Source organism: Perissodus microlepis, chromosome 22, assembly GCF_051167445.1.
Source record: "Perissodus microlepis isolate ML-2025 ecotype Zambia chromosome 22, ASM5116744v1, whole genome shotgun sequence".
In the NCBI taxonomy this organism is placed as follows: domain Eukaryota; kingdom Metazoa; phylum Chordata; class Actinopteri; order Cichliformes; family Cichlidae; genus Perissodus; species Perissodus microlepis.
In genome coordinates, this window is record NC_140481.1 from 13,747,993 (window position 1) to 13,775,964 (window position 27,972).

Genomic DNA, 27,972 nt, shown 5'->3' on the forward strand with positions numbered 1-27,972 from the left:
AAATTTCCTGAACACAAGCACACGTCCAGCTGTCGGCGAGATGTGAGAGCTGCAGTCGGCGAAGGTCTGAAGGTGTGTCTGTCACTGCTGTCCCTCCTGTCGCCTCCCCCCTCAGCGCGCGAGCGGCTGTGAGAAAAAGAAAGAGAGCACGAGTGAAACAGAGAGAGAGAGAGAGAAGTTTCCGCTGTCTTTAGGCGCACGGTCGCCAATCGTTCACGTAACACGATGGCACGGCTGTGTCAGTGTGTATCGCAGTCGCTGTTGGAAGCTCGGCTGCTTTCATGAAAGCTAGGAAAACGGAAAAAAACCCGAAAGTGACACCATGGCAGAATTTGGAGAAAACAAGAGCGCCGTCGGTCCACCGGTTGCTGGCTGTAAAGCTGCGTCAGGGGGAACCGGAACGAGCCTGGAGACGCACCGAGGAGAGCCTGTGTCGAACGGCAGCTGCAGCGTGCCAAACGCCGGCAAGAAGGTCCAGAACGAGTCCAGCTGCGAGTCTCCGAAGTGGGAGAGCACGGGTCCAGACTCAGTTGCTAAACCAATCCCTCGACGCAGCAGTCTGATCAAGGTAGGCCACCAGTTTCATCAGCAGAAAACGGCTCATCTTCCTTATTGGAGGGGGGGAAATGCAAACTGTTGCAACTCCAGAAAACACCGAAAGCATGTCTCATATAGCGCAAAGCACTTGAATTAGAGAGCGTCACGACCAGCAGTGCAGAAACGCCACGCTGATACTGTGTTGTTGTTGTTGATTTAAGTGAGAATAAAAGCTCCACGGAGCCGTGCGCAGATGTGGCGACTTATCACCAAAGAATATCTCGCCAACACTACTCGATAGAATCAAGTTGTAATCTGGAAATAAACTATTACGCTGCATTGTGACACATTCTGTTAACTTCCTGACCGTGTGTGCCAAATAGGCAACAATCGGGCCCCTCATCTCACCTCGTGTGTCGGTGCTGCTGGATGAAGGCATGCTGTGCATTAAGATGCACATCAGGCTAGTTCCTGTCACACTGGAGATGATTGTGTGTGTGTGTCACATATTTAGAGGACAAGTGTTGCCCTTTGGGCCCACGACTTCAAACCAAAACTTGCTCACAGTTCCAAATTTGCTTTGCCATACAGCTTCAAGCAGTGTTACCTAAAGGCATCCTGTCAGTGCAAACCAGAGTAGGAGCTAATAGGTGAAACCACCTGCTGCAGCCTTTGATTAAAATGGGAAATTACATTAACTCGATCCTCTGTGGCCCACAGTAGACTACAAGACCCCCCACCCCATGTTCAATTAACCGCTCTGGCCACACTTACCCGAGTGTCCACGCGGGCAAACGTTTATTGAATGAAAGCCTCCAGACTTAATCATACCCCCCCATACACCCACACCCACCCCACTGGAACAGCGTTTCAGATATTGCCAGATCAATAACATCTAATTAATGAGTTATCCCCTGAGTTTGTCCTTTTATGGTTTTAGGCCTCCCTCTAGACCCGTGGGAGGTCTCGTATTGATCTCCGGTTGCTACTTTTCTCTAGAGCTGCTGCCTGTAAGGACTTGATTATTTGCACATGCCATCGTCCGAGTACCATTGGCTGTAACTCAGCAAGACAGGAAGCCAGCCTGTTGGCCAATTTCCTCACACAGTTCGTTTTGCAATATTGCTATTAAGTCATGAACAGTTGGTTATGACAAGTCACTTTCACTGCAACGCACACACACACACAGGCAAATGTTTCTCACTTCCTCGCCCACACGCAGGCCGGCTCCTGTCTTTCTTCTGTTACCCTGGACGCTGTGGCCAGCTTGACACAAAGCATTAAAAAAAAAATCTCTTTGCTTCATTGTGGGTCGCAAATGTTGTCCAAATACCTCCTGGCGAGGGCCGCACCTGATACACAGCGCCACGTTTGATGTGTGATGTTTAATGGCTCCAGGACATCCCTCTGATCCACTGCTACAATGGATGGTGATGAAGGACAGCATGGGAAAGCTCGCTGTACGCATCACATGCCTCCTTTGTGTCAAAGCAAAAAACGATCACGATTCGGTGCTCCCGTTTATAGGGTTCAGAGGGATGCAAAAAAAAAAAAGCGAGGGGTTATGAGCGCATCTGTCAGCACAACAGCACCACACAACACTTGTTTGCTTGACTATGGCAAAACACTGAATTGCTCACAACAGGAGTCTGGGTGGTATGTAGGTAGATAAACAGGAAGCATGACATTCCAGAGCGGTTTTAACAGGAGTCAGGGATTCATGTCCTGCGTTTGTATGTTCGCAGTAGCTTCGGCTGCAGTATCAGGAGGTCTCGGCAACTGCAATTCCTCAGTGTGGGCTTTATTCCACCTGCAAATCCCTTTTTTTCCCTGCCATGCTCTCATGTGCATGATCAGGAGTTTATGCCTGCTTTGAGTTCATCTTGATGTAGATAACATCAGGTAGTCTCCGAGTTTCAAACACCGCACACTTGCACAGACCTGCCTTCTAGTAAAATACAGCTTGGCACAGCTGATATCTGCTTTCCACTTCACTCATTATTCATGCCAACATAACTTTAGAAAACACACGGAAAGTGTTGCTGCATGTTTGTGAGAGTGTGTTTGTTTAATATGACACAAGGTGTATGTGTGGATACTGCAGTCCTGTACAAACTGTATATCTTCAAAGATTTTTCCTTTTTCTTTTTGTATGAACTGCTTTTCCTCTGCATCTATAAATTATGCAGTGTGTTGTAACACTTACACTTGTCTGAGTAAGTAAAGGAGTCATTTGACATTTTGGATTACTCTTCCTTTCTCGCCAAGCATTATATTAGAAGACAGACAGCACTCGTATATCTATTAAGCCTGAATAATGGTCGTCTCGGCCTTGTGTAAACACTGAAAGCAAAAAGCAACAGCTCCCTGGGTTCCAGGCGTAATTTGTAACAGTCAGGTAGGAGGTTGGTATCGCTTTTGTAGCTTAGCTCTCATAAAGACAACAAATTAGTTCCACCTACCTGATATATTGTGAAGCCCCCCCCATGTGTTGCCAAAGCATCGATGACCTCTTGGGTGCATGGAGACAGGACCAGTGGGGGTGTTCTAGCAGCAGATACTTTGGCTTCTGCATGCCGTGGCTTCTGTTTGTACGTCTGGATGTTCGTATATGTGGGTTTGGGGAGATGGGAGGCTGGTTTAATGCCATGGGCACTTTGCAGTAGGCGGTGACTGCTGCCATCAGTGAGCATCGTTACCACGAGGACTCTGCTTGATCTGCACCAATGTCTTGATGGGTGGTGTGTATCACGGTAACATCTGGCTTTATTGCCAGGATCCAAGGTTTCCCAGCAGCATATCGCTTTGTAAATGTCACCTGAAAATGGTTTTTAATGTTGTGGCTGGCTGGTGTATAGAGTGTGTGTATATACATTATTTGCATTTTCTACCGTGGTCACGTTCAGTAGTGCGATCCGGGTGTGTGCCTGGAACGTGCCTGGAACGTGCCTGGAACGTGCGTGTCACTGCGTGTTTTTCAAACTGAGGGAGCAGCATTTGCTGGAGGTGAACACAGCTGGGGAGGATAGCTGATGGAGTGAGAGTGAGCCCCCGAGCACAATTCACATCAACATCTTTAGTCAGCTTTGTACCGCTTCAGCCTGCATAAGCATGACCCTGCACAGCACAAGGAGGGGATCAAGCTTCCTACTGACTGTGACGGAGCTGCAGGACAGTCTCCCTAATAGCTGACAGCTCATAGCTTTAGCTGCTCCACCCATGCACTCTAAATTCGTTGCAAAAGGACCCCATATAAGTGCAGCGACAGGTGCTGATGAGTTACGTGAGAAACTCACTTGGCTATGCGCTTGCAGGTGTTGCCCAACTTAAGTCCTCAGCAGCCTGTTCTTGGTATTAACGGCCCCGCTCTTTCTTCAGTAAATGCGTCTCTGACGTTTGTCAGCTGAAATTGTGGTTATCTCTCTGACAAGGTGACCTTTTTCAAGTCAACCTTTTGCTTGTTTCACTTTGTGTGTATGTGTGTGTGTGTGTGTGTGTGTGTGTGTGCGCACACATGGGACTTCAAAAGGTTCTAAGCGTAAAAGAGCATCTGCTGCTCTTCTTGCCACAAGGGCAGGCGTTCATAGTCAGAGCGAGCAGCTGAGTTACTGCGAAGGCTCGCCACATTTTCCCATACATGGAGCCTCAGACAGAGCTGACCACACGCTGCTTCGTCTGCTCTATTTATCTCCAGTGTCCTGGGCTCTGTTGTGGCCACACATGTGCACCCGACACCCATCACCCCACCCAACGTACAGATGCCGAGCATGTGAACACGAGATCAGCGTGCGATTAGCCTGCCTTAATGCATGAAGAATTGGCCTGATTAGTGCAGCAATGTGCAACTGTTTAAATCATCAGTTAAGGCAAGAGCGGTTCAGTCTCTTTTTTTTTTTTTTTTTTTTCCAAATCAACAAAATGTCTCCATATACATGAAAAATATAAACAATCCTTTCATTAGAAAACCAGCTGTTATTCACCACATTTTAATGTGGTTCTAAATCACATCCTTGCCCCCCCTGGTTGCACGGTGCTCCAGGGTAAAAGACTCTTGGAGGAAAAAAAAAAAAATCTATGCTATTAAGAGTCCATAATCCACTGTCAAACAGTCCGGAGGCAGGACCCCCTTCCAATTTTCACTCCTCTATTCTTTTCCTCTCACTTAAACAGCCGTCTTTCATTCTATTTCTGTCTCATTTAACAAATCAAAGGCAACTTCCTTTGATGACCTACATCTTCATCCTGCTAGTATGATGTACCAGCTATGTCATCTCGCAAGCTCATACATGACACAGTGCACTCGTTTTTTTTCTTCTTCTTCTGACTAATGAAAACACCGTGCTGCACCGCGTCCTGAACCCTGCGGGAGACCAAGTGCAAATCCTCTGATCGTGTGCACTGAAGATATTTAGCAATCAAGCTAGAGAACATCTTTATCTATTTCTCTTTGCACTTATTTTTCAGAGGTTTATCTGCTTCCTCTTTCCTCTGTTAGCTAGAATTTGCTGTAACGTCTCTCGTACTCTCTGTGTCCTTCCCTAAAAACTGCCTCTAGTGTGCTCTGCCACCCAGTCCCTCCCATTTCTCTCACTCTCCATCCATCCATCTATCTATCCCTGTATCCGTCCATCCATCCATCCATCCATCCCGGATTTCTCCATCTGTTCAGTCAGTGTCGAAATCCTAACAGGGACATCAGTAATCTCATAGTCTCACGATAATCCGAATCTATCTGCAGTAATCTTTTGTGTAGTTTGAACAATTAAAAACTTGCAGACAAAGCCTCATTTTTTAAAAAAAAAAACAACAACTTACTTTTCTTTTAGATTATTATATATTCAACCTTTTCATATCAGTAGTGTTTGTTGATAGTAGCAGACAACTTTTATCCAACTAACCGTCATCTAAAAAATAAAAACCACGAAGAAGGGTTTTTAGCATCTTTTCACTGCGTGCTTTGGTATTAAATGTCAGTGAATTTGCAGTTTTGGTTCTCGTGACTCTTTTTGTTTAAAAACTTTTTTTTTTTTTAATCAGAGTTGTTTTTGGTTTCAGGAGGAAACTCCAACACTTTCAATGCTTTTAAAGCCCATATGGTACAATAGATATTCACTTCATGCATCTTGCCCATGTAAGCAACCCTACCCTTTTCCTACTTTTCGTGCAGCGTGGAAGGACAACTGCAAATGACTGTTAACGTGTCAATAGTTGAACAATTAAGAAAGACTGTTAGTCTGCATGGCTGGTATTGCAACATTATGAGAGATCAGTTTCTTCATAGTCATGTTCATGACTTGTTGGTCACATTGTTAAACCTAAAAATAACCATATCAAGTAGAAGGGTTTCACACGTTATTTTTTTTTTCCGCTCTGTCTCTCTCTATCGTCACTTTACTCAAGTCTTGGTGGAGCCCACAGGAAACTCTCTGTGACGGGCTGACAGGCTTCCTGTTTTGAAGCGCAGTTGGTGGTTTTAGAGGCTCATCTCTGTGTGTGAGAAAAAAAAGCAGACTGAGACATACAGTATAGAAGTACAAAGTAAATGGGAAATCTTATACGGGAATGGAGGCAGAACTTGTTTTTTTTTTTTGTTTGTTTTTCGTCTGTGTGTGTGTGTCCTTGGGTGTTCCAGTCTGATTTAATAGCGTGCATGTTCTTTTATTTATTTTTTTTCTTGTAAGAAAAATCGATGTGTTTGCATTTGCATTTTTATTCAGTTGTTTATCCACTTGCGGGGTTAAAATGTGCCCTCCAGTTTTATCTTGCCAAAATAATTTATTTAGCTCCTGACGTCAGTGCTAGGTGGTTTGATGTTTAAGCTCTTTCTCTCTTTCTGTCAGTAATTTATGTCAGAGGATAACAGGGGTGATCAATCACAGCTTTTTGCAAAGCATGGCAAGGATTTAGTTTGTCGTAATCTCGAGTTTTGCTAGTGGTCAAGTGACGTGCAAATGTCAGTAGAGATGATGATGATAGGTAATATGTGCACTGCAATTGGGTGCAGATCCAACCACAGAGAGAGAGATCCTTACTGGTAATGCCACAGACAGGAAGTGATGCACATTGAGGCCATCATAAGTCTCTTGTGCCTGTCAGTGCAGCGCATGACGGCGAAAAGAACTTCGTGAATGATCGGGTGGTCCTCCAAACTGCTGTGCAAAGGTGCATCTCCATTTTTGTTTGCCGTGCCTCATTCTGGGTCACTGGGACCATACCAGTTTTTCCAAATGAATTATTTTAAAAAGACAGAATCTTGATTTGATTTTCAGATTTCCCCCCTGCTGATGCATCTGAGTCTTTCTAACGGAGTTAAATTTAGAGGTGTCGCTGCAGCGGTGCGCAGGGGTGTGGGATTTTTAACGAGAAAACTAAATCAGAGAGTTTTTAATTTTTTCTTTTTCATTCTGTATTTTTCATATTGGAACGGCATCTCCTCCACACCCCTTCTCGCTCCCTGTATCATCCCTGCAGGCACCAGGGGTATTTTTAGAGCACTCCCTCATTAAAGTGACTCAAAAAAAAAAAGAAGAGTTATTGTGATTGGAAACGCTTTCCTGTCCTAATGAGGCGATTGATTCTGTGAGGATTTGGGATGGTTATGTGCCCTTCTTTCCGTCTGAGGGGAGCGTCTTCGTCCTCTGTTAATTATGCCCACCCCCCTTTATCACGTGTTCATTCATATTCCTCAGATGAAACACAGCTCCCTCCCCCCTTTTGCCCTCTCTCTCTTATCTCTTTTTGCCTTTCATGTCCGCTGGGTTTCCTTCATATCAAGTGCTGCCTCTCTCTCCCCTCATAAAAGACACAAGTGCTCTCGAGGTTCATATGAAGTCTTATTTGAATGAAACCAGAGTTGTGCAGATGAGTAGGGATTCATCAGCCGCCGATCAATATTCACATATATTTGCTCTGAATGTGAAAACATTATGCTGCTAAGCAGCAATCTGTTAGACTTGTATTTAAAAAGCTTGTATTTAAAAATAAATAAATAAATAAATAAAGGATTGTTTGCTTGTTAGCTATGGAGCAACAGGGTGCTGGATTTGATCTTCCTCTGTGCTGCTTTGATTTGTTCACTGTTTCAAAACAACCCTCGCAAATGTATCACTCGTTCAGACAGAGATATTGCTCTTGTGCACCTCAGCTTCATACCTTAAATTGGTTAATTACTTGGTTAACAGCTAAAAATGATATGAATTAACTGATTTGATTTTATTTCTTTATTTCGTTTTGGTCTTTTTGCAGAATTCCAGTTTCCACTTTGAAATGTGAATCATGCAAAGCTAACCTTGTAACCATTACTACATGAACTGGATGAACTGAGGAGGTACATCTCAGTTCATCCAATTTCCAAACCAAGCCATTTTACCCCCTCCCTTTAACACGACCTTTATGATTGGCTGTCCCTTGCAAACAGAAGGTTTGCTGTGCTAACAGCCAAAGCTGTGTGCCATATTAAGGATATCAGTTCTAATTGTGGATCATGAGGCATCATGCAAATTAAGAAGCTTTTTTTTTTACTTATAGGGAGTACTTCCACATGTGATGATCGCACCATTTGGAACTGTGGTCATGTTTATCCACCATAGTACTGCTGATCATGAGGTAGAGCAGTTCATCCACCCAAGCAGACGGTGGATCGATTCCCTCGGCTACTCCAGTATTTTGACATGCCCACTATGGTGGGCAAGGTACTGAAGCTATTGGCGTATATGTGTTTGAACAAATGCTCTGGTACAGACAAAAGTGCTTGTGTGAATGTGCGTATAAACTGGTGAATGAGGCTTGCAGTAGAAAAGATCTATACAACTTCCAGTCCATTTATCATTATAACAATATATGTATAAGACATAAATAAGGCAAAGGATAGTACTTTGAGGGCATAAAATATTGATTAAATAAATTAAGAAACAATCACTGGCACAATAATCTCTAATTAAAAATTAATGGGTAATTGCAGTCCTACAATGTTCTATTTCTCATCAATTACATTTTGCCTCCTTGCTTCTGAGAGTCACCAGCAGGTTGAGTTTGTGGGTGTTCTCAGTCAGGCCACTCAGCTGTAATTAAGTTATCCTGCTCCTCTTTGGAGCGTCAATTAAGTCTCTGATTTCATTTAATCAGGACTAGTATATCCATTATTGAATATATTTGCCCACATATATGCTCTTATCTGCAAGCATGAGGCTCTTTGCAGGGGCGACATCTGATTGGTCAATAAATCAGATGGATGAGCTGTGATGGTGTGCTCAGATAAACCGATTGGGTCGGCCTGTGTCATTGTGGAGGGGCAGAATTAGAATGCTGGAGCCTGCTGCTTCCGTCTAGTCAGGTGTGATTAATGGTGAAGGGCAAGAACGAGCAAAGGCTTTTAGCCTGGTATCAGGAAGAACAATAACAAATTGGGAGGAGGTGGCTCTATGAGGTAGACCCAATAATCTCATTTAGGTTTGGTTATATAAGCTGATATGTATTTTAATCCTTTGTGATCCATTCAACGCTGAAAAACTGTTGTCATGACTAAGCAAAGAGTACTCTTCAGAGGGATCGCTGTCTGCCTGAGTCATTTTTCTTATTATTATTATTACACCCCCTTCTCCTCCTCCTCCTCTTTATCTGTCACATCCTTCTTCTCCCCCTCCTTTTCAGGATGGATCACGTGCTGGTCGGGAGAAGAAGAAGACGGTGTCCTTCAGCAGCAGTCTGTCAGAGAAAAAGATCAGCAGTGCTTCTGATTGCATCCACTCGATGGTGGGTCAGCTACCGTGAGAGCCTTTACATAAAATATAAGCTTTACATAGCTGTACATGAAATATATCTAAGGTAGTATCCATGCATCAAGGGTTTCGGGTAGATCAAAGTCTTACTTTCCAACATAGCTGAAGTCGACTGAGCTCTACTCTGAAAGTTAGTGAGTGATTAACCATATCTGGTTTCCAGGTTGAGGGGAGCGAGCTGAAGAAAATCCGACCCAACTCCCGTGTTTATCAGCGATACTATCTCCTTGATGCCGGCCTCCAGGCTCTATGCTGGGAGCCATCCAAGAAGGAGTCAGACAAAGCTCGGATCTCTCTCTCCTCTATACGTGAGGTCGGTGTCCAAGAAAAGGGAAAGACTTTTCTAAATCAGCCCACCATGGATTTGTTTCACGAATGCCTTCTTAAGTCTTTTAAAATGAATTAGCTGTACAAGTTTGTAACCGTTTCCATATGGTGGATAACAGTTCATTTGATTTTATTAAACCTGGCATAATTTCTTCTTCTTCTTTTTTTTCCTCATCTTCGGGTGTCTCAAACTCCAGGTACGGACAGGTCGTAACACGGAGACCTTCCGCACCAGTGGAGTTTATGACCAGATTTCAGAGGACTGTGCATTCTCCATCATCTATGGAGACATTTATGAAAGCTTGGACCTGGTTGCCAACTCTGCAGAGGTGGCTAACATTTGGGTTATTGGCCTGAGGTAAGACACAGAAAGAAGAAAGAGCAGTTTTACATTGTACACTCATTCTTAAGCTTTTAATCCTTGTGTGTTTTCCACCTCTTAAGCAGCATATGACAGCACAAATATGTGAATAAATAAATAACCAGCTGTGTGTGTGAAATTTACATAAAGCATCCTAAGCCTATTGTTTCGTAGTTACTCAGTTTAGTCTGAAGGACTAGTTCAAACATAAATTTAAATGTTTTTCTCCTTATTCTTTGTTCATATTAAAGATGCCTACACTCAATATAGAGATCAGTGCATGTGTAAGTATTCCCTATGAGCCAAAATCTTCAGACTATCAACACCAGCAGTGTTTTCCTGGTGAGGGAGAAGCGAGCTTGTTTCAGACATTGAATGAATTAACAAGATAAAAACAGCTTATTTTGGATTTTAAATCATGCAAAGCTAGTCTAGTATAGGTCAAAAGCTATGTGCCCTGTAATTCACACTCATTGTAAGCCAAACGTTTGGTAATAGACAGCTCATCCCTGTAATATTGGCCATCTCTGCAAACAATGTGCATGTTGACGGCCACCGTGTTCCATCCTTGCTTTAGTCGGGCTGCTTTTATTAATAAAGCCCAACAATCCTCTGGTGGTCTGACTGACGTTACGGTGAACAAGAAGTGACGAAGGGTTTAATGTGTGATTGAACTGAGATTTTTGTCTTGCAGGGAAGGTTAAGCAGACATAAAGTGTGTTTTTCTTTCATGCCAGTTCACTTTCATATCTTGTCTCTTTTCTTTTATCTTGTTCTTTTTTGGTATTGATTGTACTGAGATGAATGGTGGGATTTTGCTCGATTGCCTTTATTATGTAGTCCTTTTGAGTTTTCTTTTTATGAAAGCTTGTGCCGTCAAACATGGGCGGATTTTAAATAGATTTTACTGCTGCAGTAGTTGTATTTTATATTTCAAGCACTGTGCGAGATGTCTGAAATATAAATTAAAATGGAAATGTTTGTGCTGTAGATTTGATCATTCATACCAAAAATATTGTGTCCTACAATAGCTCAGTCTTTTTTTTTCTTTTTTTAAGTGCTTCTCCATTTTTCTGTCTTTAGGTATCTGATGCAGTATGGGAAACATACCCTCGACATGCTTGCTAGCAGTCAGAACAGTCTTCGTCTTGGCTGGCTGGAGCAGTTGTTCTCCTCTGCTGCTAACCAGGACACACGGGGAGACGTGACAGAAGGGATTCATTTGGAATTGGCTATAAAGCTAATACAAGGCGTGAACCCCGGGGTGAACAGTGGCAAAGTGGAGCACAGGTTTAAGGAGCTTCAAAGACTCAGAGAGAGGATGTGCGAGCTTACGATAGATAACGGATCTGGACTTGAAGACTACAGCGAAAACAAAAAGCTAACGGCAAGAAATGAGCGGGTCACCAAGCAGGAGTTCGTAGAGGTCTTCCACGACTTTTGCACACGTCCTGAGATCTATTTTCTCCTGGTGCAGTTCTCCAGTAACAAAGAGTTCCTGGACACCAAAGACCTGATGAGGTTCATTGAGGCTGAGCAGGGCATGACTCAAGTGGGTAACATAGCTTAATCACACAGAAAATTCAGGAGTACTTGGACAAATATAATCCTAGTCTATCTAATGTCTGTTTACTCTTCTTGCCCTCTAGGTGAGTGAGGAAACCAGCCTGAAACTTATCCAGGCTCATGAGCCATCGGAGAAGGGGCGGGAGCAGGGATACCTGTCGTTGGACGGCTTCACCAGCTACCTCACTTCGGCAGAGTGCCACCTCTTTGACCAAGAGCATAGCATCATATGCCAGGACATGACTCAGCCTTTGTCTCACTATTATATCAACTCGTCCCACAACACCTACCTCATCGAAGACCAGTTTCGAGGCCCCTCGGATATCTCCGGCTATATTCGTGCGCTCAAAATGGGCTGCCGGTGCGTGGAGTTAGATGTTTGGGATGGTGCAGATGAGGAGCCGCTAGTGTGTACTGGCCACAGCCTCTCCCCGCCGCTGTTGCTGCACTGTGTGTTAGAAGCAATCGGAAGGTTTGCCTTCGTAGCATCGGAGTACCCGTTAATTCTGTGTGTTGAAAACCACTGTTCGCTTCGACAGCAGAAAGTGATGTGGCAGCATCTCATGAGGATTTTAGGGGAGAGGCTGTACACAGATCCTCCAGATGAAGAGGCTTCATACCTTCCATCCCCGCAAGCCCTAAGACATCGAATACTATTAAAGGGTAAAAAGCTAGTGCCGAGTTCTGATGGGGAAGATGGAGAGGTAAGTGAGGAGGATGAAGGAGCAGAGATGTGCCAGAAGATAAAGGCAGTTAATAGTGGAGGGGCAGCGCCTGGAGGAAGTGAGAAGGACACTGTGCAGAAAATCGTTGTCACGTCTAGTCCTTCGAGCGTTCCCCCCAAACCTTTCCAACTGTTGAAGGAGCTCTCGGACTTAGTAAATCTTTGCCAGTCTGTCACCTTTATTGACTTTCCAACCTCGTCCAAAAGCCAAAAACCTTGGGAGGTGTGCTCTTTTCACGAGTCTTTAGCAGTGCGTCTTGCTAGCGAGAACCCCGGGGACTTTGTCAACCACAACAAGCACTTCTTGTCACGGGTGTACCCCAACCCTATGCGTATTGACTCGAGCAACATGAACCCCCAGGACCTGTGGAAGTGCGGTTGCCAGATAGTGTCAATGAATTTTCAGACAGCAGGACTGATGATGGACCTAAACACAGCCTGGTTCCGGCAAAATGGGAACTGCGGTTACGTTCTGCGTCCGGCCATCATGCGGCAGGAGGTGTCTTACTTCAGCGCTGACACCAGAGACACGGTGCCTGGTGTGTCTCCGCAGCTGCTCCACGTGAAGGTGTGCAGGAATAATGTGTAGACTGCAGTTTAAGTTTTCTAAAATTTCTGTTATAATGTTTGACATTGCAGTAATAATTATTATTATTAGAACTTTGTCCTTTGAAGTTTTTCTCTCATTCCTTTGGGTAACAATATAACCTCATAACATGACAGAATGGCATACATTGCATTAAAAAAGCCATCAGTCTAGCAAAGCTTATTTAAACATCTGAACCTTTGGATTAAGTTGGACAGTGCATGCTTCTACTTTTACTTCCAAGCAAAGTCATATAATCTAGCTTAACTAGTTTATTATAAACAAGAAGTTTATAATGACTGAAACAGTTCAGTCATTTCATTTTCTTAATAATTTCATACTTCAATGGCCAAAACGACAAAGATCAAAGTTGTATTAATGAAATGATCTACCTTTCGCTTGCAGGTCATTAGCGGCCAGAATCTGCCAAAGCCCAAAGGTTCTGGGGCTAAAGGGGACGTGGTGGACCCATATGTATATGTGGAGATCCATGGCATCCCAGCCGACTGCACCGAGCGCCGCACTAGGACTGTGAGCCAGAATGGAGACAACCCAATCTTCGATGAGAGCTTTGAGTTCCAGATCAACCTGCCTGAGCTTGCTATGGTTCGCTTTGTGGTGCTGGATGATGACTTTATTGGGGATGAATTCATAGGTCAGTACGCACAGGTTTTATACTTATTTATGAGCCCCACAGCTCCTGTGTAGCAACCATGAAATCAATGCGTATGTGATTTCTCCACCACAACAGGTCAGTATACCATACCTCTGGAGTGCCTCCAGCCTGGTTACCGACATGTACCCCTGCAGTCTCTGACAGGAGAGGAACTCCCACACGCCAAGCTGTTCGTGCACGTGGCCCTTACCAATCGCAGAGGTGGAGGAAAACCTCACAAAAGGGGTCTGTCAGTACGCAAGGCCCGAAAGGGGAGGGACTATACAGCTCTGAGGGACTTGGGAATTCGAGCAGTGGATGAAGTTTTCAAAATGGCTGCTCCTCTGCTGAGAGAAGCCACCGATCTGAGGGGAAACATGCAGGTGAGGAAAACTATTACTGGACACAGCCAGCACAATGTCACCATTTAGTTTGGGATCAGCTTTAGTGTTTTTTGGGCCATTTCCATGGTATTTGGAACTAGAAATGTAAAACGATATCTGTTCACACTTGCTGAGGAAGAAAACAAGAATAAAGTAAAACGTGTCATTCTACAAAACGAGAACGTGCATATATAGTAAATATACATTACTTGGTGTAATTACGTCTTCCAACAAATTGAGAAGGGGTCATCTTTCAACATAGAACTGAAAACACAGGAATCAGAATCTTAATAAAATGTCATCCTTCCTCCTCATTCCTCACTCCTTCCTCCTCCTAGTCAGGCCTCTAGCACATGAAAACATACCTAAACATGCTAATTGATTCCCGATATTGCCACAATTACTTAATGTCAGCAGATTAGACATGCAGCCCTCTCATCTCTGGATTAGCCAGCTAAACAACAGCTGGTTATAATCTAACATTATGCCAGCTAATGTTAGGCTCTCTCTAATAAACAGTTTGAGTACATATGAGTCAATCATGAGTGTTTATTCGCTAAGTGTCCAAGTCCATCAATGTTAGAGCCATTGCAGCTTGCAGAGGCAGCAGCTATCAGAGTCTAAGGGTGGAGAAAAGTTTCTGATATCCTCAACAACTCACCTGAGTATCGCTGTTATTGTTACTGCAAACTGACAGCCTACACTCACTACAGGTGAACGGTGTCCAGAGTTATTTGTCCTAAAGCAGCCACCATAGCTAGGATTAGGCACATGAATTGAGAGGGGTAAGAAAACAGAAATCAGTTGACATCTAGTGGTAAGATCTTACGCACTGTTGTTGTTGAGAAATGCATCTCCCAGCTGTGGTGGAGGAAACTGACTATACAAAGTAAAGTTGGCTTTTTTTCTGCAGATTTGTAAACTTGTTTATTTTACCTGCAAATTTCTGCATTTTAACCATGGGAATTCCTTAGGACTAAATTGATGTATTTTTCATGAGGAAATTAAATTACAGTTAAAGATTAATAGATATAAGTTGATCCATATTTCACTTCAGTCCCATTTTTATTCCATTTATTTATTTTTCATAGTGCCAAGTAACAACGCTAAGAGTCGCCTTAAGGCGCTTTATACTGTAAGGTAAAAACCCCAGAGAAAATCCCAACAAACAAGCCGCTATGAGCATGCACTTGGTGATAGCAGGAAGGAAAAACTCCCTGTTAACAGGAAGAAACCCTTGGTAGAACCAGGCTCAGAGAGAGGTAGGCATCTGCCATGATCGGTTGGGGGTGAATGAACGAAGATGGGATAAAAGACACGCTATGGAAGAGAGTCCGAGAATAATAACTAATAATTAAATGCAAAACAGAGAGTACAAAGCAGTGAGTGAAGAAGACACTGTATATTGATATAAATATCAATAAATATCAATTGACATTGCACTAAAGAAGCTTACATAGGTGATAAACAGAGCTGAAGACTGACGATGCAGAGGGACAAGTGACGAGGTCACCGAAAGAGTTGAATTTATTTTATTATAAGTTGAGTGTTGGATTAATAAACTATCAGCCTCTGTAAACTATTAATAGAGGTTAACCTTAAACCTTGAAACAACGTGGCAGAGTCCCAACATGGTTGAGCTGAAGCAGGTTGGAGACTTGGATGAGGATCTCTGAGTGACCAGGGTGAGGTCGAGATAAATGAAAGAAGAGCACTCAGGTTTATATCACCAGGGACAGAGGCTGATTAGCTCCCAGAAAGCAGGCAAGGAAATTATTAACCCAAATGCTCGGGAATGTGTTGAACTTGCACAGAAGCTTCATTGTCTTTGATTAATGGTCGAATTAACCTTTATGAACCAAGCGGCAGTTCTGTGTGTGGGTCCTTTTGTTACCCTATGCCAAACAGTAATTACATGTTCTGTCAATGTGTATGAGACTGTTGGCCATCCACATCTCTTGATTGCTTCCATTTCACTCTGAACTACTGCCACAGCACAGCAGCAGGAGAGCAATCAAGGGGCGAAAGAAAATACAAATAGCTCTGTTGCAGGATTTGGGGTGTAGGGTGTGCATGTGTGTGACAGAGAATGAAACGAAATCAAGTCGCAGACTTGTGTCGCAGAGTGTAGGAGAGATTTCACTAGTTTTCTTGTCTTTTTTTCCACGCAATTCAGTGCCTCTGGGTTTTTGTTTTTTTTTTTTCCGTCCAATTAGGACAGTGAATAGGAGAAGATCGTGTATTCTTATTTATCTACTGATTAAATGTGTCCTTCCTGCTTTTTTTCTGTCTTTCTTTCAAACAGAACGCAGTAGCAGTGTTCAGGGAGCTGTGTGGGGTGTCGGCTGTGGCTAACCTCATGCAGTGCATACTGGCTCTGAGCTCTAGAGTTTCAGAACCAGAGGGGATGCCTTTACTACTGTTTGACCTGCGGGACCAGTACCCCACCCTGGAGCCCCAGGGGTCTTTGCCTGATGTCCTCCGCCGGGTTGTCTCTACTTATGAGATGGTGAGAAAGGAAGAGACCTGACAGTTAATATTCTGTATGTTTTCGCACCAGATAAAGGGCTCTATGTGACTCATAAATCTGAAATTCATCAAAAGGAAGGAAAGACCAAACAAAGGCAACGTATCAGTCATCCCCCGACCGCTTGGCTTGACAATGAAAGCTCCCCTCCCAAACAAAAGCTTCCTTTTTAGCCAATAGTTTCTGAAACCCGACATGAGCTTTTCATTGTTATGTAGCGGGCAACATCCCCATTTGTTCAAGTCTCATAAACACGCTGGCGACATCCTCACCTTGACCTAAATCTACTTTGTGTTTCCATCCAAAACTAACTGCAGAGTTTCATTCACCAAGTGGTTTAACTGACTGAATTTATGTAACGGCGTCTAAAAATAAATCCAGTCACTGGAGAAGAACTTCCCCCGTGGAAACTAACACAATGAGAGGAGGAAAAAAAAAACCAAGCAGGGTCAATTGGTCTGCAAGTTAACTCTTCATTCAGTCGATGAGGCAGGGTGAGTTAGTGTGTTCGAGTGGGTTTTCCTGTGTCATAACTGAAAGGATGAGTCTTTCTTTCCATCCTCGCTTTTATATCACACTTTCAATAATTTTCCCTTTGGTTTTTGCCGCCATCTTTCAATGCCCTCCATATTTCCTCTATCACCGATTACTCTCTTGCAGTTACTGCGTTCTCTCGGTCCCTCTGGTGTCTCATTGTGAATGTGGCTGTCCAGCATAAGTGGGTTTTGTACATCTGTGGGCTAGCATTCAGTGGACTGCTTTGCCTGTGTTGCAGTGTTAAAGTGTTGCTGTGGTGGAGAACGCTACGCCTCTGTTTTTTTTTCTTTTTCCTTCCACCATCTGCCTGCCTGCAGCATTATTTCTTGAAATTGATATTTGCTCAAAGTGCACTTGTTCCCGTTTCATATTAGATGTTTCCCGGGAATCTCTCGGGCAGGATGATGGACAGTCGGTATGAATTGCAAAGTTAGCAGCGCTATCGGGAGAGTATATGAAATGAGGCTACGCAAGTGTGAATGAGAAAAAGAGACTTGCTGTCATGGAGAAAAATGAATGGGTTTCTTCTTATTGAGTCATGATTAATGTTTAGCAGAACGATTTGTAACCCCTTAATTTAACTACAGCTTGTCAATGCTATGCATCTAGCCTCTGCACAGACACAGGCTGTCTATTTGTGAATTAGGATGTACGCGTGTGTGTGTGTGTGTGTGTGTGTGTGTGTGTGTGTGTGTGTGTGTGTGTGTGTGTGTGTGTGTGTGTGTGTGTGTGTGTGTGTGTGTGTGTGTGTGTGTGTGCGATTAGCCACACTTGTTTCCAGCCGAGCAGATCAGAGTTGAAAAAGCTCCCGCTGTTGCTGAATACTATTTGCATACATTTGAATGTTGTTCACATAAATGGATTCTACACCTCAATTCTGGTGCCTGCTGAGAGCAGTAAACAACAGAGACAGCAAAGTTTGAATGAATGAATCTGCGTGTGTGTGTCTCTGTGTCTGTTTGTATTGCTGAACGAGATCTGGTCACAGTAATGTTGTGTGGTTAATCCCGTATTTGTTGAATAGCATTTTTTTTCCCCTCCGCACATTGTGAGGGTCAGATCCTGTTTGTGAGAGTTGATCAGGAAGAAGCGACTTGTTTTATCTGTCTTTGTGTGTTTGTCTTGTGTGGTCGTGTTCAAAGAGCTGCCATATTAGTCTGGGGATGACTTTATTTGCATGCACCTGTCAATTTCCAGTCATCCATTAAATGTGGGAACAACACGTTATTATTGTTGTTGTTGTTATTGTTATTATTATTACTACATTCTTTAAGTTAAAGTGCACAGTGTGGTATGTACAGACAGTACTGTGCCGAAGTTTTGAGTCAGCCCTCATTTCTTTAAATTTTGCTGGGAAAATGAGAAATACATCTGGCCATGATTATAATGCGCTTGAAAGTCAAAATGTATTATGTCCACCTGTATTCTTTAACACAGTCTGATCTCTCTTAGGTAAGTTTTCCTGTCATTACTTTAAGTAATCTTCAGGAATAGTTCTCCAGGTTTCTTGACACATTCAAAGCTCTTATGTGGACGTTGGCTGCCTTCTTGTTTTGTTCTCTGTCAAGATGATCCCACACTGATTCAATAATGTTGAGGTTTGGGGAGGCTAATCCTTGACCGATAGTCTTCCATTATGTGTTTTGTTTGTTTGTTTTTTGGTTTTTTTTTAAATCCAGGTATGCTTTTGCTGTATTGGCAGTGTGTTTGGGATGATTGGCAACAGTTTCCTTTTTCAGAATGACAATCAGACTCTTTCCAGACTGTATTGCATGGTGGAGCAATACTTTTGTGTTTATAACTCCATCAGTTTTGACAAGATGTCTAACACCACTTATTGAAATGCAGACCCAAACCATGACCGAGCCTCCGCTGTGTTTTGGCATACCTCAGCCTTTTCTCCCTGTTTCCCTTCTGTAAAAATGGCTTCTTGACAGCCATCCTTTCAGAGAACAGCAGATGGGCTGGATTTTTTTTTTTTTCATATTTATTTAAGCCAGTTCATTGTTTGCCCTCAATTTCTCCAAGTCTCTTAACAGTTTTTAAGGACACACTGCAGAGCATGCTCAGAGAAAAGTTTTTGGCTAATCACTTTTTGGGAATCATCTTGTTGTTGCAAAGATACAAGGTTCATCCCTTGATTTAGATGCTTAATGCAATAATTCTTGGTCAGTAGATTAAGTAGATTAATTAACAAACGAACAAGCAGCCAAAATCCAAGAAAATCTGGAGAACTATTGTTCAAGAGGACTTGAAAGTCCTTAAAGATCTTAAAGGACTTAAAGATCTGAGCGGTGGCTCAACACTTTTGCACAGTGCTGTGCACTATATTCCTCTTCAGCAGATTAGACAGATTTCTTCAAAGTTAAACTCTGTGATTTCTTCTCCTTCATGCTCTTTAATGTGAATCATGTTGATGCTTCCCTGTCTGCAGATGGTCCAGGCGAGCAGAGCAGTGATGGAGCTCTCAGATGGAATCCACGACAAGATCCTGCATATACAGACAACAGGTGTGTAGGCGTGTGTGCGTTTAAATGAGATTCTCCTATCTAGAGTGCGTGTAATGAGTATAAACCAATCTATCTCCATATTTCTAGCATACTCCCACACAGCCGCTTTAGCAGTGCTATATAGATGGCTGCAGTGGCTGATTACCATCAGCTCCCTTCCTTTCCTCTCCCACTATATTTTATCTGTCTTATCACCGCTGTTAGACAAGGTTAGATGAGGCTTTATACTGGCTCAGTTTGTCTGTGTATATTTTGGCTGGAGGAGATTTTAAATTGGTGCAACTCCCATCATCCATCACCCATCTGTCTGTTAAGTGAAGGGCATGAAATCTGACCTGCCGATATCATTTCTGTGATCTTTGGCAGAGGTTTGTTTACTTCAGCAGTATCCCTTGGGTCATCTGACTTTAGTTAGCCAGACTGTTGTCATAGAGGCCATAAACAACCCCCTCAAACACATTGCTGCACACAACACATTATGCACATCACGTTCATCACCCTGTTTTAGTGTCTGGCTGTCACCCAGGAAACAGCTTGACTGACATTTAGACATGTTAACCGGTTTGGTGCAAAGGGGAAAAAAAAGTGATAAACATTCACAGTATATATGTATGAATCTGAAGGCGGTGAATTTCACAAGCTGCGCTTACAAATGTCTCACTTTTGTTTTCCCTTCTAAAGAACTCTTGGTACACATTAAATATTAAAGCGTCCATGAGCTTTGTAAGAATGTTGCAGTTTGAAATGATGCAAAAAATTGTTGGCTTTTCCAATGCCACCCTTGAGCAGAATATGAATAGAAAAAAAAAAACACACAAGGGAGAACTCCAGTTAAACTCCAAGTCAAATGATATTCGGAGAGAAAGATGATGGTTCAGCTGGGGCCACTCCAGTGGAGAGACAAAGTATTTGACTGAGATGAATGTTGTTTACAACTTTGCAGACTCCTCCACTCTGCTCCCAGACAACTCATCACATCCTCCATTGGACTTTATTTTCCTGTTTTCGGGGCCGCTGCTCGACTCTGCGATCAAACTGCATTTGACATATTTATCTGTTTTTTCGCAGTTACGAGTACAACGATGGCCACTCTGTGCCGAGAGATCCCTAAAGTGTGTGTTTTCTGCACTCATCTGATAAAGAGCTGCTGCAGAGCCTTAGGCCTGATCTTGTGAGCAAAGCTCTTCCTGTGTACAAAGGAAATCTGGTGATCAAGTGATCCCAAAGGCGGAGGTCCACCTCTAAGCCTGGGAAGAGGGAGTTGGCAGCGAGAAGGCATAAACCAGTCACTTGGGGGGGCACGGGACGATTGGTGACAGAGATACTTGGCTGGAAGTTGCATCAGCCGTTACAAAAGCCGTGGGAAGATGAATGGGAGAGATGGATGGCTAGAAGGAATGCTGGGAGGAAGACAAGAACACCAAGGGAGAAGAAAGGAAATCCACTCCAGTATATGGGTGTGCTGGGGAGGGGAATTCTCAGCTGCCACTAGTGGTATACATGTATATTAGATGCTTTGTAACTTACATTTTGTTAAGTGTGAAACTATTATAACACCAGCCTCAAAAGCTGTTGCTTTGCTGCTGTTCCTGCTCACGAGCAACACTAGTTTCACTTCTGTCACACCCTGAAGCGCACAGGCGGCAAGGTGAGAAGTTAAACCTCAAAGAAAAAGCGAAAGCAAGATTCTTGTGGGTGTTAATTTTCACATCTGTCAGAGATGATGCTTCATCACTCTGATTCAAATGCACTGTCAATTTATGCTGCTGTGAGCACCTCACATATAATTCTAGTCTCTCTCGGATGTGTGTAAATGGTAAATGGCCTGTATTTGTATAGCGCTTTACTAGTCCCTAAGGACCCCAAAGCGCTTTACACATTCAGTTCCACACATTCACACACTGGTGATGGCAGCTACATTGTAGCCACAGCTGCCCTGGGCGCAGTGACAGAGGCGAGGCTGCTGGACACTGGCGCCACCAGGATTTCTGATCACCACCAGTAGGCAACGGGTGAAGTGTCTTGCCCAAGGACACAACGACCGAGACTGTCCAAGCCGGGGCTCGAACCGGCAACCTTCCGATTACGAGACGAACTGCCAACTCTTGAGCCACGATCGCCCCAAATCCAGCAGTAAAATGAATCTGTAAGGCTTGCCTGCTCAAATGAATGGGATTAAAACCTAAATGAAAAATCTAAACAAAGGACAGAAAAAGGTTCATTCTAAGCAGATGCTTGTGTAAAGCCCAGACATGGATCATTTTTATCTTTTTGTTTTCCATCCCATCTCAGTAATCATCAATCGTCAATAAAACTTCTGCTTCTGAGAAATAACCTTCCTCTCATCTCATCCTGATCCCAGTTTAAGATTTTAAAAGGCACTTTTTTTTCTCCTTTCCCTGCATTGATGTTTCTTTGTGTGAAATAATAAGTTCTCAAAACAACAGCATAATCCAGAAGAAAATTTGATTGGCTCATAGGGAAGCCTGCACACAGTAATCCTAGCTTTGCGCGCCTTATCACCTGCTCTTCTTGTGTTTCTCCTTTCCGTCTTCAAACTGGACAGGATCATTCGTCCTGGACTTATTCTCTCACTCCTTATGTCTTCTGAGAGGGTGACGACAGGAGAAACGGGTCAGGAAAAAAAGACTATTGGAGAACAGCAACATTTTTCCTTCTTTGAGGGCCTCTTTAAATTGGTTGTTAGGTAGTAAAATTATCTTAACTGCGGGAGCATAAAATTTGGAGGAGTACAGTTTGTTCCTCCAGTATGGAGAGGTCGGTCACAGATGAAAAGCGCCACCAAGGGGTATAGAGTCATACCCACTTTTTTTCTAATTTTGGGAGAACTTGTCCGTCATTAACCCCAGCTGATCAGCTGCTTTTCCCTCAGGGTGCTGGCCTCTGTGTGACATCTGGAAGTATAGATTTTACACTTCATCAGATGCTCACAGCCCGGTCGTTTCTTGACGAGATCTCTGCTGGAAGTCGGATCATTTCCATCTCAGTTGCTTCACGGTTCAGGCTGAGGACATAAAGTGACGATGACAAATACCTGTCACATGCTGATTGGCCGGCCCTGAAGGCTATTTTATCTCTGGGTCAAGACCCTGTATCTGGGAGTGTTGTTTGCCTGTGTATGCACACACTGAACGATATTGGCTTGAAAAATACCCCCCTCCCCACCCTCGACTTCGCTTGATTTCACAGGGAAATAGACACACAGGCGCACGCGCACACTACAGTGGCACGTAGGCTTTGAGTTGCCTAGCAACCACGCAGTAAAGGTTATTATTCAGGCAACTTATGTAGGTGTGTGTGTGAATGTAGAGCAGTGACAGCGTATGTGTGTGCAGGTGCGTGTCCATGTTTGCAGACGTTTATTGACCGGGAAGAGTCATGTGTCAGGGATGGGTGAAATAGACTAGCACCCAATCTGTTCACTCGTGTGTGTGTGTGTGTGTGTGTGTGTGTGTGTGTGTGTGTGTGTGTGTGTGTGTGTGTGTGTGTGTGTGTGTGTGTGTGTGTGTGGGGTCCACATTTTGGCATGTCTAACGTCTGGGTTCTTGTTGATAGCTCACAATGATGTGTACCCCATGTTAACCCACTTCCGGGTTTCCATGGTAACAGTGGGACAGTGGCCCGGAGCGGCCAGAGGAAGCCAGGAACACAACTCATTGCACACAGGCTAACTAGCTGCCGGCCTGACTTCTGTGACGCTGTCTTAATTTCTCTGCGTCTTTCTCCCTCAGTCTCTCAGACGCCTGGCAATTTCATTTTGTAATCGGCTGTTGTGTGTGATGTGACTTAATTTCCCCCAAAAGTTTGAAGATTACACAGGTACACATCCTCCACCTGTGTCTTCTAGAATTTGGTTTGTTAAAAAAGTACAAAAAAAACAACATCAACTCCAGGCTTGAGAATAATGAAAAATGGCCATCAGTATTTACTGACTGAACAGAGACAGAGTTAGTCAAATAGACCTCCTTAATGCGATCCAAAGGTGAGCGTAGAATCTTCTGGGGCTTAAGCTTGCAGATGTAATATTGAAACTCACTGATTGACCCAGAGCACAAAGATCATTGGGCAGATATGAACATTGAATGCGGGGACAGCCGAGCAAAGGTGATGTGAGAAGCTAAATATACAGCACAAGTTAAAATGTAGCTGCAAGTGTCAGTGATTGAGGAAAAGAAAAACCATCAGAGAAAGGCAGAGTGCACTCAAGCAAGCTTGATGTTTAGACTCATACTTTTACAGTTCTGAATTTGCAGCACACAAAGCAACTGACTGCAGCAGTCACTTTGGAAAGATAAAACCCGGCCAGCAACGTGTGCGAGCTGTGGACCGAAGATTATCTTAACCAAAATTCAGCTACATTCATATAACACCAAATCACAGCAGCAGTCGCCTCAAGGCGCTTTCATATTGTGAGGTAAAAACTAGGGGTGGGTTTTGATTATCGATTTATCAATTAAAATCGATTCTGGCTTGGATAACGTGATATCGATTCATTAAAATCCTGAATCGATTTTTTAATATAAATTTATTTTGGCCAAAACGCCAGAATCTCAGGTTAAACCTCCCAAAATTTCAACAACCACCAAACAGCTAAAACAGTAAATGAGAGCAGGAACACGGATTCTGCACAAAGACATAAACACGAAGCGCGGAGCCGCTGACGCAACAGAATCAGTGAGATGTGACTTTCTCACCTGACTGCACGGACACGAGCTGAAAGCCGACAGCTCGCCGATTCTGATGTTTTGGCGGTTCCGCGCTTTGTGTTTACGCCCTTTTTGCGCTGATTCTGAAGCTGCAGGTTTTATCTCTCTCCAAACAATATTGAGTATACCAGCAGCAAAAGAAGATCCAAACGACGCTTCACATAAACATCGTCATGAATTCCCTCTGATTGTTTTGCTGCCACCATGATAAAATCAAACTTCATGCACAGCTCTCTCTCTCTCTCTGTACTTCAAGAACAGTTTCCCATCTAAAAATCTGTTTTCTGCATTATTCGCTTGCTTGTTATGCACAAGTCTACCGTTCTTACAGCGCTGTCGGCCGCTGTTTTTTTCTTTTTCTTTTACTTACTTCCAAAAAGAAAGCTTCATTTCTGCCGTTCAACACTGAACAAATTTAAACTTTTTAAAATTATGCAAAATTGCAAAATGCTCAGCTGTGTCTGTAATCAAACCTCTGTAACTTTGCTCTGCTTCACTTCAGCAGCATCAAGTAATGTTCATATGTTGATTAATGGTTTTCTTTCATTTTTGATCTACTGCAGAATATTTTTATAAAATCCCAGGCCAGCAAAACCACCTTCATGTTTTTCTGTGTTTTATCCTCAGCTACTTTGACACAAAGGCATCTGCTGTGATGCTCACACCTTTGATAAAGTCTCGCAAGTGTCAGATTTCTTTTTATAGATATAAAAATATAGAAATGTACTGATGCATGACCTGAATTATAATATTTCTGACTGTCTGAGGCAAAATTTCCAAGATTCAAATGGAATCAAATTGAATTGAATCGTGGATCGAATCGATTCGGGACCTTGTGAATCGGAATCGAATCGATTCTAGAAATGAGTGACGATACCCAGCCCTAGTAAAAACCCTCCAGTAATACAGGGAAAACCCCAACAGCCAGACAACCCATTGTGACCAAGCACTTGGTGAAAATAGGAAGAAAAAACTCCCTTTTAACAGGAAGAAACCTCCAGCAGGACCAGGCTCAGGGAGGGGCAACTATCTGCCATGATCAATATTGGCCCAGCTGGGATAGACTCCAGCCCCTCAATAACCCCCAAATGAATAATAATGAAGGTTTAAGAAAATGAACGGATGGATGTTTGAAAGGATAGAGCTGGCATCTAATATAAAAGGTCACTACGACATTCAATCGTAGTAATCGTGTAATTCCAGTTTTTTCTTCTATCTTAGTCAGATTGTGAAGCAGGTAAGCTTTAGTACTCGAGAGAGACATGCTCAGCACATCCCTAGCATGATTATCTCAGTGTTCCTGGTAGATTTTGCTCTTTTGCTGTATGACTTAACAAAAAGTGGTGTGACGGGGCAACATTTTTTTTTTTTTTTTTTTTTTTTTTGGGGGGGGGGTCGAATGATGTGGAAAAAAAGAGCTTGTCTCTGTTTGTAAGCTAAATTATGTATGAAATCCTTAGAAAGTCAGAGTAAGGTCAGATGAAATGTTCTCATATTGGACACAGCTCTGTGTGGAAGTAGGAGACCTGAAGGCTACTGCGTCAGTGATAATTGTGTTGTTCACTTGGAGGAAAAAAAACAGAATTTTATTTAACATGATTTATTTTTGTTTTTATTTTCATAATGAGAGTCTAGATTGAGGCATGGAAGTAATTTGAAATAAATGCTAACATGCTCACGACAGTGGCACTGTGCAGATGTTTAGCAGGTGTTGTCATGTTAGTATGGCCTGTTAGCCATGTTGATTGCCTTGGAGAAAAGTGCACTGTGTTCCTGTAAAGGATGATATACTTTTTTTTTTTGTAATTTAAATGGATGAGATTGGAACTGTAAGTCTGATCTGCTGTGGTTCTTTGCTTTTTCGTTCTAGCCATGGAGTTTCACGAAAAACTGCAAAGCCTGGGTACGAAAGAGGGGCTGAAAGGTTCCAAGGTCAGCCGAGCAGTTGAGCGTTTCAGCTGGAACATCACCATCCTTAAGGTCAGTTATACACTCATGCACGCTGAAAAAGCCCAACAGCCAATTGGGCCAGAGTATCAGAACATGTTTCAGCCTCTGGCTGGTTGCTCATACTTTGTTTTTTCAACCTCCCTGTCCTCACCCTCGTTCTTTGTAACCCCTGCCTCCTGATTTTTGTGTTCCCCATCTTTCCTGACACCCAGGGCCAGGCTGACCTGCTGAAACACGCCAAGGCTGAAGTCCTGGAGAACATGAAGCAGGTCCATGATGCTGCTCTAGCTGGAAACCTCACCAAGGAGAGAGCCGGATTAAGACGGGCAAGCTCCCAAACACGCAGAGGCCACAATGAAAAACTTGCAATGAGTACTAGAGGACAGTCAGCATAGCAAGTAGAAAAAAAAAGAGGGCACCTAGCTGCTGTGAAAAACTCTTTTCACTTTTGTGTGTGTGTGTGCGTGTTACACTGTCTTAGTCTCCCAGAGTGGGCAAGCTATCAAAGTGTTTTGTAGGCATTACAGAGAGTAACAGATTCTAAGAAAGAGAAACGGGAGAACTGATGAATGCAAGTCTTCAAAACGCAGCCACTGTAAGCTCACCTGTTACTGAACCCTCGAGCCAGAGAAGGCGGCGCACAGCCAAGGGAAGACTAATGAAATGCGAAGCTGCCGAGATGAATGTAGTTACTGAAGCCAAGGTTGAGCGGTTTGTACTGTATTAAACTGTAAATAAGCCAAATGTTTAATGTTCACTTGTTATGTGCAATGTTTTCTGAGGTCAGGGGATGATTGAAACCAGAAGACAAAAAACCTTTTGGAAAAATGGTGACTTTTACTCTAGTGATTAAATTCAGATTGGTGTGTAAGACAGCTTGCGTGTGAGTTAAAAGAAACAGTTTGTCAAAGAATGTGTGGATGTTTGAGGTCTTCTGTCGTTACTTGTGGACCAACGCAGTCTCTTTATGTCTCTCTAGATTTTGATTACCTGTCTTTTGGTCCCCAGTCGCTGCTCTTCACTCAACTTCGATTCAATTAACTTGAGGTCCTTTGTCTTACTAAAAATCCACCACTTTGTCATCTTACTACGGTCTTACATACAGTATTCTATATTTTTGTATTTACATTAAAAAAAAAAAAAAAAAAGGCTTGTGCTAATGAACCCGGTGTTACCTACCAAAACGATCAATTCCAGAAGTGTAAATATGTGGTTAGAGGGAACTAATACTGTTATGTTTGTGTTTTAAAACGCTGTACAGTATTTTATTAAGTAATTCTATCCTTTTACTGCAAAGAATATTTTACATAAGTTATTGATCCTGAATGAAAGCATTCCAGATACATATTATTGGTGTGGATAAATGAGGCTCGAGCAGTTCTGTAAAAGGTCAGTTCACGATTACCTTCCTCAGCAGCCAGGATGAAAATAAACTAGTTTTTAAATGACTTGTGCGCATGCCTCTGTTTTTCTGCAAGACTTGATGGAGCTTTCAGCTATAGTGACGCATGACACAAGCAAGAGGAGTGCTGCGATGACAGCTGGGGAAACAGACCTGTGATGCTGCTGCAGTGAGCAGTGGAAAAAAAAAAACGAATTACAGCTTCCATATAAAGCTTCGGTGCATCACGGTTGAAAGGTCACAATTAATGACTATTTCCAACCATCAAAACATGCACCAGTGACCACTTTATTAGGTACACCTTGCAAGCAACTGCTTTAAATCTTACTGGCAGAGATTTTGGTTCATATTGATATCAGTTTCTGCAGATTTATTAGCTGAACATTCATTATGTGAATCTCCC

General features: G+C 43.1%; 1 protein-coding gene across 1 annotated transcript; it reads left to right on the forward strand.

Annotated features, from left to right (window-relative positions):
* LOC146362695 (inactive phospholipase C-like protein 2) lies at nucleotides 1–27,615 on the forward strand. The gene is made up of 12 exons (XM_084918596.1): nucleotides 1–568; nucleotides 9,187–9,288; nucleotides 9,478–9,627; nucleotides 9,839–9,999; nucleotides 11,086–11,554; nucleotides 11,652–12,860; nucleotides 13,284–13,533; nucleotides 13,630–13,916; nucleotides 16,222–16,425; nucleotides 19,415–19,490; nucleotides 26,088–26,197; nucleotides 26,380–27,615. The coding sequence occupies exons 1-12, from the start codon at nucleotides 323–325 to the stop codon at nucleotides 26,560–26,562; spliced, it is 3,447 nt and encodes a 1,148-aa protein (XP_084774722.1). The 5' UTR covers nucleotides 1–322; the 3' UTR covers nucleotides 26,563–27,615.
* The last annotated feature ends 357 nt before the right edge of the window (nucleotides 27,616–27,972 follow it).

Bases quoted from the DNA above. Each gene is read 5' to 3' on its own strand.
- LOC146362695 (XM_084918596.1), top strand. From the start codon at position 323: ATGGCAGAATTTGGAGAAAACAAGAGCGCCGTCGGTCCACCGGTTGCT. The intron at 10,000-11,085 runs GTAAGACACAGA...TTCTGTCTTTAG, and splicing joins ATTTGGGTTATTGGCCTGAG to GTATCTGATGCAGTATGGGA. The intron at 26,198-26,379 runs GTCAGTTATACA...CCTGACACCCAG, and splicing joins GGAACATCACCATCCTTAAG to GGCCAGGCTGACCTGCTGAA.